Raw genomic sequence first — 9,962 nt, 5'->3', positions numbered from 1 at the left:
TTCTGGTCTAGCCAAATTTGTAAGGTAGAATTGGGGTCACGCTAATGGGGGTGGGGGGCAGCAGGGGAGGAAGCTTTAAAGAGCTAGATGAACGTAGTATGTTTCATCAGTGTTATATTGTACCCTGAATGGCTCGTCCCTTCCGTGTGACCCTTTGGTAAGGGGATGTCCTATTGTCTACAGATGGGCTTTGGGTGGTCACTCCACACTCCCCTTATTCACATTGATATGTTTTTTTTGTTCTGGGTCTTTGATGCCTGATACCTGATCCCATCGACACCTCATATCACACAGACTGGTGTGCTTCTTCTATGTGGGCATTGTTGCTTCTCAGCTACATGGCTGCTTGCTTATCTTCAAGCCTTTAAAACCCCAGATGCAATATCTTTTGATAGCCCGGCCCCATCAGCTTTCTTCGCCACATTTGCTTATGAAGACCCACCTTGTCTTCAGCAATCATGTCAGGGAAGGTGAGCATCACAGAATGCCAGGTTAATAGAACACAGTGTTCCTGTGTTGAGGGAGTACTTGAGTAGAGAGACCTAGTGTCGCCAGCTACTTTAATACTAAACCTATAAATATGTGGACATAGATCTATTTCCCCATCATCATATATAAACATAGCTTACATATGTACATGCCTGTATTTAGACCTCTATAGATGCCCTTTGCCTCCTAATTCTTTCATCTGTTTCCGTTTACGTTCCTCTTTTCTCACTATCATGTTTGGCCTTCATTCAGGTTTCAGTAATTCCTGTTAGCTACATTGCTTGATCAAGCCCCACCAGGCATCTATGCCCTCCTTGCCATCGATTTTAGATCACTTGTTGTTCCCCTGTCCCTGAGTTTGTTGATATTCCTCTTCCTTTCCCCCACCTTCCCCTCTCCCATGTCCCCCCAGAGCTGTGGGCCCTATTGTTTTCTCCTCCAGATTACTTATCTCGCCAATCTTATCTAGGCAGATTTGTAGAGACAATAATAAACACCAAAACATGACAAAGCAAAACAAAACAAGAGAAAACGACAACAGCAAAAATGAAAAGCCTATAAATAAATCAACATCTGTTTGTTGTCCTTTAGGAGTATTTTCCAGGCTAGTCCGATGGGGTGCCACGCCCTGGCCCCAAAGTCTATTTTTGATATTCCTCGGGGACTTTATTGCTTTGCTCCCCTTGCTGCTCTGTTGCACGCCCTTAGTGTTCTGCCCCCGTGTGGTGGGGTCCGATTGGGCACAGTGCCCGCACTGTGTCTTCAGTGTTGTCCCTCGTAGTGCTAGGTTGACTTCTTTTTAAAGTTGTATCAGTTTTTATTATTTTGTGCTTTTCTACAGAAAATTATCTGTTCTGTATCTTTTGTGCCTTTGTTGTTGGATTTTTGTTGCTGTTATCTTCCTGTTTGTGTTTTGTATAATCTTCTGTATATGAAGTCCAGGATAGATAAATCTATACACAGAATAACAGGATGAATAATTACCAAGGGACATGGCAAGGGTAGTTTGGTGGTGGGGGAAATGGAGCGCTAACAGTAATGAGTAGGAAAAGAAATTTTTCTTAATATTATTGTGGTGATAATTGTGCAACTCTTATTAATATGATCCAAAGATTAGGTTATATGATATGTGAAATATATAACAAACAATAAAACCATTTCAAAACCATTTTTCAACAGAAAATAGTGTTAGCAAGTACTTTTATCTATTTTGACAAGCTCTAGATTAAAGTAAAAATATCTATTTACATTTAACGTAATTGCTGAAAAGGAAGGACATATTTTTGCTACTTTCCTTGTTTCCTTTTGTTGCTCAGCTTCTCCAACTGTCTTATTTTGTGGTGAACATTTTTTTATGTGTTCTATTAAGTCGCTTACTATTTATGTTGCTATGTACTTTTGAGTTCTTTACTGGAAATTGTAATTACTGTGGATATTATAATTAATTATGTTTATATATATATGTGTGTTTCTCTATCTTTTCCCCACATTTTACACTCTTTTTTTAAAAAGTCTTATCTTTGTTTTGTATGCCCATCAATATAGTTTCATAGATATTACATTATGTGACTGTCTATTAAACCAGATTGGGGGAGGGGGAAGGTTTCAAGCAAAGAATTAAATTTTTAATGTCCTTCATATTTTCTATGTAATTACCTTTAGCAGTGTTCTTTATATCATTGTGTAGCTTTAACTTAACTGTGTACTGTTTTGTTATTTTAGCCAGAATGATTCTCCACCCTTTATCATTCTTTGCAGAAAGCACTGCTATTGAACAGTTCTCTCGGGTTTAATCTGGAAACACCTCAATTTGTGTTCATTTTTTTGAAAAATTATACTACTGGAAATGGGATTTTTAACCCCAGCAGTTTTATTGGCAAGTAATTTTCCTATCATATAATTCAGTAGTTCAATCATGCAAGCATATCAAGGAGAAGTGTAAACTCACCACTGCACATCAATTTTAGAGCATCCCCCACCCCATCCTTGGTTAAAGCACCTTTAAGACGAGTGATGCATTCACAGTCTGTTCTGGTGCTCTCTGCCCCCTCCCACCTTCATTATTTACTCCCAAAGTCCCTCCCCTCCCTCCCACCCACCCCCTGATTTCCCTATATCCCCTTGGATCAGTTATTAACATATACATCCACTCCTGAGACTCAACAGAAAACAGTAAAGAACAAAATTGCGCTTAGATAGTAAGGTTAAAAGCATAATAGTATAGAGTATACAGACCAAAATACAAATAATGCGTAAGAAGAAAAAGATCCCAACAATATTCAAAAAGCAGGTAAGAAATTTCTGTCACAGAACCAGTAAGATATTTGCACCCAGACCAAATTCAGGTCACGTCCACCAGCCAAGTATGGAGTTTGATCCAGCATAATCAAGATTACAGGGATTTCTGTTTGATAGTAAGGCTGATTGAGACTCTTGCCTATAGCTAGCTAGAGTGGATCTGCCAGTGCCTCAGTCTGACTAGATACTCAGCAGATGGGTTTTGGGGATCCCACTGTTGCCTGTAGCACTCCACAAATTGGGTGCTCATCATTTTTCTCTCATGCTTTTCTCCTCACTATATTCAAATTTTGTGCATTTCATCTTTGTATCACACAAGCTGACATGCTTCTTCTGTGTGGACTTAGTTGACTCCTCACTTAGATGGCTGCTTGCTTGAATGCAAGACTGTAAGACCCCAGACACGATTTTGATTGATAGCTTTCTTCACCACACTTTGCTTTAGCACCCCCACCACCACCACCCCCATCTTTAGGGATCATTTCATGAAGGTGAGTATCGAGCAGGACCATGAAGTAATAATTGGTTGTTCTGAAGTTGGAACTACCATTTAGTGCAAGCCCCAAACGGGGAAATGAGATTCTTGTTTGCAGTTTTTCTCTTGTCATTTCACTATCTTCTGATCTCTGAACTTCTGAGCTACTGAATCGAAATCAGCTGATAATCTTCTCCATGATTTCATGGACCTGCTCATGTGCTGCTTTCTTTCTGCTCACTCCTGGCTGTGTGCAAGGTTGAATTATGACATGTCCAGGAACAACTTGCTAATGATCTACTTGGAGTTCATTCTGATTCTTGTTTGTATCGGGTGGGTTTTTCGTTTTAGCTACTGTTCTTTCAGGGCATCCTTGTGCCCCTTTCTCTCTGCTCTTCTGAAATTCTCAGTATGCATATGTTGGGGTGCTCACTGTGGTGTGTGCCACAGGTCTTTTAGGATTAGTTTTTTTTTCACTTTACCTTTCTGTTTCTCATACTGGATAATTAATTAATCTATTGATCTATCATCAGTTTCACTGGTTTTTTTGTGTGCTTGAGTTGGAAACCCTCTAGTAATTGTAATTAAAAAGAAATCTCAGCTACTTCACTGTGCAATGCAGAATTTGGTTTATTTTTATAATTACTTTTTATTGGCAATGTTTATTCATGAGACATTGTTTTGATAGTGTCTTCCTTATTTAAATATGATTTCCCATAGTGCTTTCAACGTAATTAAAATATTTGATTTAAATGTTTTGTGTAGTAAACCTACCGTCTTCACTTTTATTCAGGAGTAATTTCTAGCCATTCTTGTTTCTTGGCATACTATGTACATAAGCACACATGCACTCACATATTTAATATTGTACTGTGACAACTTTGAGAATTAGATTCCCTTCACTTCCTAGGATTGTTACTGATGTTGCTGATTGCCTTCTGCCTGTTTAGTTGTTTTTTCTAAATTACGTTTATAAAGTCTGTGTTCATTGTTAAGTGTAGACACCGAACATTCTATTTAGTCAATAACTAATTATTGGGCAGACTCTCTTAAAAGCAACAGAAACCAAAAAAAATCCCAGATAGAAGTTGGACATTGCAGATGGACATTGTGTGTGTTGGGATATGCCGTCACACTCAGCCAGGCAATTTGCAATCCTTCCTTTGCCTTTAGATCCTACTTCTCAGAAGATAATCCCTGAGCATAGTCATAACCATGGACATGGACATGCCATTAAGACCCCAGGAATGTCATAGTTTATGTGTACATTTCACACACCTGTCTTTCTCACAGGCTTTGATGAGTGCATTATTTGTCTCAGCTGTTATCTCTGCCTCGGGCCACAACAGCTAACCATCTACTCATAGACGGTTTAATACCCTTGATGTTGGCTTTAGTACTTGGTGAGTTATGAGACTGGTTTTCACTTGTCTTCCAGCGATCCACCAGATCAATGAATTGATGACAGTTGTGTATGTGAGATCCATTATTCTTCCTCTGTTACTGGGAGTTCAGGCTACTATTTTCAGGACTACCACTGAGCTTGAGGGTGGAGGAGAAGATTAGAATCATTTAAAGTGTCAAAAATCTCACAGTTCTTACTGAGATCCATCTGTTTTTCCTGAAGTTCACTGGGTTGCTTTAAGCTTTTGGTTAATTTCCAGAATTGAGGAAAGAAAAAAAAAAAAGAAAGAGATGATCCTGGCAGTTTTCGTACAGTTTTATTTTTCCTTTCACGGGAGCAAAGGGATGTCCATGTTTCTTATTCAGCAGTGTCTGCTGACATCAATAACTCTATTTTCGAACCTGAGGAAAATTAAAATGTAGGTAAATAAGATAGTAATGAAATTACTGTTTATTAGCGTTAACAATTGAAAGGAAGTTATCTAATGCTGTGTCCCATCCTCTGAAATATTTTGCACAGGGCCTACTCTTTTGATTTTCACAAAATCTTGGTGGTTTAGTTCCATTTGTACCTATGATGATGCAAAGAAAGATCATACGATTCACAGAAGGTAAACAAGTTTTCCACCACCAACTAGTAAGCATGAGAAGAATATGAGCTTTGAACTTCATTCTGACTTTGAAATTTATTTAAAATAAACGCATAAGGTTTGTGTTCTTGATTGAATTATGTGCCATGAAAATATATGTTGTAAATTCTAATCCTTTGCATATATTTATGACCCCATTGGAGAATGGATTGTCTTTGTTTTGTTAATTAGATATAATTAGTATAGGTCATTTCTTGAGTTAGTTTCTTTCCAGATTAAACAAGCAGTAGAGAGATGAGGTCGTTATACACTAAGACGTATAGATCGCTAAACAACCAAGAAGCAGAAACTGAAGGCCCAAGGACCATCCTCTGGAGCCAACAAATGGAGCCTTCCCTAGAGTTGGCACCCTGAATTTGGAGTTCTAAGACTTCTAGGTCAGCTGTTCAAGCCCCACATCTGCTCCACATGAGAAACATAAGGCTGTCAGCTCCCGTAAAGATTTACAAAGCCTGGCGTCTGCTATATGGGGTCATTATGAGTTGAAATTGATGGATGGCCATAACCATGAGGAAATAAATTTGTTTCTTGATGCCACCTACATTCTTAGAGTTTGTTTCTTAATGCCACTAGATACTAAGACAGCTGGAGAAATTCAGGTATGCTAGATTCGGTGTTATGTATTTTTAATAGCTTTTAATTTTTAAAGCAATTTTTAATTGCTTTCAGGAATATATATGTGAAAAAAATCACAAAGCTTTTAGTTTAGGAAAAAATAGTAGAAGACATATGATATATATTCCCATTTAGAATTTGCCACAATTATTCAACATAATATTTAGGTTGTTATAGAGTGATAAAGGTAAATCATATTTCTAGTCGTAGTTGAACCACGTGTACGTGCATGTATGCATGTGCATTGTGTGTATATACGGAGCCTTGGTAGCACGGTGGGTTAAACAGAGAGCTGCTAAACACAGGATCAGTGGTTTGAACCCATCAGTGGCTCCAGAGAAATATGAAACCTTCTGCTACATAAAAACTTAAAAGTCTTATAATCTCACAGGGGCAGTTCTTCCCTAATTGGTTTGGGTTGTAATTTTGAAAATAGAAAATCTACAGAAATAAAGTTGCTTCATCTGTAGAGCCTTATTCAAGTAGTGTTGGTTGAATTTTTTTATTGCAAAAACTTTTCCAAAGAAAATATGTACCAGAATGGATAAAAACCCCTCAGCACCAACAGTGGAGAATAGAGATGTCAGGTGGATAAGGGGAAGATGGGGGAGGAAAGGGGAATTGATCACAAGGATCAATATATAACCCCCTCCCAGGGGGACGAACAACAGAAAAGGGATGAAGGGTGACAGAGGACGATGTAAGATATGAAAAAAATAATCTATAACTTAGCAAGGGTTCATGAGGGGAGGAGGAGAGGGGATTGAGGGAGGAGGGAATTGAGTTGATATCAGGGATCAAGTAGAAAGAAATACTTTTAAAACAATGATGGCAATATATGCACAAATGTACTTGACACAATGGATGAATGAATGGATTGTGATGAGATGTAAGAGCCCCCAATAAAAGTATTTAATACAAAAATGACAGGAGGAGATATAAACATAAAAGAGTCACGCAAAAATATGTAATAATTGCATGATTTGGTCTTGTATATAGGATGTATTGGCTATGGTCTAAAAATTTTGTATTTTTTTTAATCTCTAAGACTCAACAACAACATATTTAAGAGAGTAAGTTGTAATATTTGCATTTATCTCTTAGAATATACTTCCAATCAAATTAAGGAATGTAATTCAGGAAGTGTTTTTTTGGCTGGTGTTACTTTGTTTAATATAACATTTCATTTCATTTGATGTTGCTCCTGTGCGCAAACTCTACAACAGATATAAGTAGTACCATAGATACTTTCAAATAATACACGCCTTATATAATTTTGTATCTTCTATTGTTTGCTCTAAGAACTCCAGTTCTCTTTTATTTTTGTGAAACCATTGAAGGCAAGCATGAAAGAATGGGAAAAGATTGAGCTAAGTGGCATTCAGAGTTTTTAAATGGAAAATGTGTATTTACTAAGAATTTTTAGAATATTTTTTCCACACTTCAAGGCTTATTCTCTTCAAAAATATCTAAAATCATTTCAAGAGCACACGTGTCTTTGGGGAATTTTGATGACTCTTTTTAAAGCCCACATGCTACATTTTTGTCAGTTACGTTCTCTCAGAGACAATTTTCTTCTGAAGTAAAATTTCGTTAAATCAGCCTTTCCTGATTGAATATGTTGACACGTTTTGCAATTTGATACTTGAAAATGTGTGTGTGTGTGTGTGTGTGTGTGTGTAATCAGAAAAGGGAGAACCCTTTCTTCGTCTCAGCTTGCCTCATTTGTTGTTATTCCATTCAAAATCATTGACTGCAACCCCACCTGGTCAGCAGCAGCTTCACAGTTGTTCCTAGGTCTAAGTCCATTACCATAGGGGCTCCATCAGTCCGCCTCATTGATGGTGATACTTTCTTTCACTATGTACTCTTTGCCAATACCACAGTTTTAAATATCATCTTTGGTCTTAGTGATTGTCCACTTTTTGCAAGCAAATGAGGAGATTGAAAATACCATGGCTTGTGTCAGGTGCACCGCAGTCCTTTCTTAAACACATTAGGGAGGTTTTTTGCAGTAGACTTATTTGTTCTTTTGGCAAGCCATGGTATTTTCAATATTCTTAGCCAGCACCAGCTATAATACATTTCTGAAATATAAAAAGCATAAGTTATTACTCAGTTTATGTTAAAATACATACATTAGGTACAAGTGGGCATCTCTAGGCTTTTTAAATTTTTTTTATTTTTACATTTCTTAGATTTATTCTCTACAAATTCTGATTGTGCCCTTTATTTATTCTTGTTTTTCCTTTTTAATAACTGTATTGCTTTTTAAAGGACATAGTTTCCTCTTGCATTATTTTCCTGTCATTTCACTCAGAGACTAGGGCAAGCATGTCACAGACAGAAACATCATAAAAATCTAATTTTCTATTTTCTTTGAAGAGTTTACAAATGTCACTCCTTGGTTCAAATCCTACATGCAACACTTTAGTCTGCATAAAATTCACATTATTATCAGATTCTTAATTTGGTAATATAGTTTAGTTTATCATCTAAGAATCAAACCAAATAAATGTTTCTGAACATACTGTAATCTGCAGTGTGCACATGAACACAGTAAGAGTTTCTTTGAAAATATTGATTGATTTCCATCAGGTATTTTTGGAGAGCAAGAAAGCAAAGGAGTGATTGCACAAAATGCCTGTTATATCAACTTCAAAATTTTTAAGGAAAAATGGAATTAAAAGATAATGGAATTTTCCCACAAACTCTTTGAAGCCCATGTTTGTGTACATGTGTGTACATACATGTGTGGGTGTGTGTGCTTTAGTGCCTAACTTAGGTGGTTGGAAGAACTTTCTTTAATTTACTCTCACAGGTAGTTTCCTGATATTTTTGAAATCGGAATAAAGCTGTACTTGTAAAGCTGACAGGGGAACTATATTAATTCCTTTTTCTAGCATGCTTTTTGGGCAAAGTCAACGAGAAATCTTAGTGGTTCATCAGGCTCGATATCCATAGAGGATGTTCAGAATGGGACAATGCTTCCCCTCTAGTTAAGGGATGGACCAAGTTGCCCCTGCAGGGAGTGAGCCTAGGGGTGAGCAGGGGCAATAACAGGTACCTTTTATCTGCTGTGCGGCAGCACCACGGATTGCATCACGTTGGGCTTCATCGGCTACCTCATGCAATGTGATGCCGGAGATAAGATCAATCAGATGGACGGCACCGCGTTCGATTTGAAACACGAGCGCTCGTCCACAGCAATTGCCGAGTGCGTATTTCAGGGCAGCTGACTGCAGGGGGTGACTGAAGTCAAGTCTCTGCAACAAAACCAGTCAGTCAAGAACTGGGCCGCCAGTGCGCACCGTCATCCTATTTCTTCCAAAGAAATTACCTGGGAAAGAGTTGAATTATTTGTGTAGCTTTGTTTTATACAGCTTTTGTTTTTAACTTCACGCTTTATTATGTCACCAGCTTGGGTACTGGCTTCTCTCAGACAACATGGACTTTGCAGTTTAGGGATGTTTCTCGTGTTCAGTACTTTACAACAGTTTACCTTTTTATTTCTTACTAAAGCGTTCCGATTGCAAGTACATGAACTTAACTGAAACATAATTTATTTTTGTATTTGTTAGTTATATTTGTGGGGAAAAGACGAGACTCTGCTCCCGTAAAAATGCAGTCTGAGAAACCATATTGAGGGTTGCTATGAGTCAGAATCGGTGGATCTGTTTCTGGATTATATGGATATTTATTTACTGCATTGGAATATTGACGAGAGCCTCATTATTAGTTGTTTCTTATTCTTACAACTTTGGCTTTTACTAAAGTGGCCTGCTTTTTCATTAACATCAAAATGTTATTTTTCTATTTCTTATGTGGAATGTCAAAATTTTGATGTCATAATTAGATGCGAAAACCGTGCTTACTTATTCCGTTTTGTTTTGTAGCCTACTGTGTGCGAACGAGAGCTGTGCGTATTTGCTTTCCAAACTCTGGGAGTAATGAATGAAGCTGCCGATGAAATAGCAACTGGGGCTCAGGTAGTAACACATGACATTAATTATGTCTTCTTTTGATTTGAA

The 9,962-nt window shown here is 37.6% G+C and overlaps 1 protein-coding gene across 1 annotated transcript in view; it reads left to right on the top strand.

Annotated features, from left to right (window-relative positions):
- Positions 1 to 9,962, top strand: part of PARP8 (poly(ADP-ribose) polymerase family member 8) — a 212,996-nt gene that overhangs the window by 170,727 nt on the left and 32,307 nt on the right. The window contains exon 15 of the mRNA XM_030888968.2: positions 9,828 to 9,920. Coding sequence (XP_030744828.2) covers positions 9,828 to 9,920 — 93 coding nt within the window. The remainder of the gene's footprint in view (positions 1 to 9,827; positions 9,921 to 9,962) is intronic.

Source organism: Echinops telfairi, unplaced genomic scaffold (genome assembly GCF_000313985.2).
Source record: "Echinops telfairi isolate 266 unplaced genomic scaffold, ASM31398v2 ScPeMD7_7469;HRSCAF=8507_1, whole genome shotgun sequence".
Lineage (NCBI taxonomy): Eukaryota > Metazoa > Chordata > Mammalia > Afrosoricida > Tenrecidae > Echinops > Echinops telfairi.
Note: the sequence above shows the minus strand (reverse complement) of the source record. Positions and strands in the feature narration are given on the sequence as shown.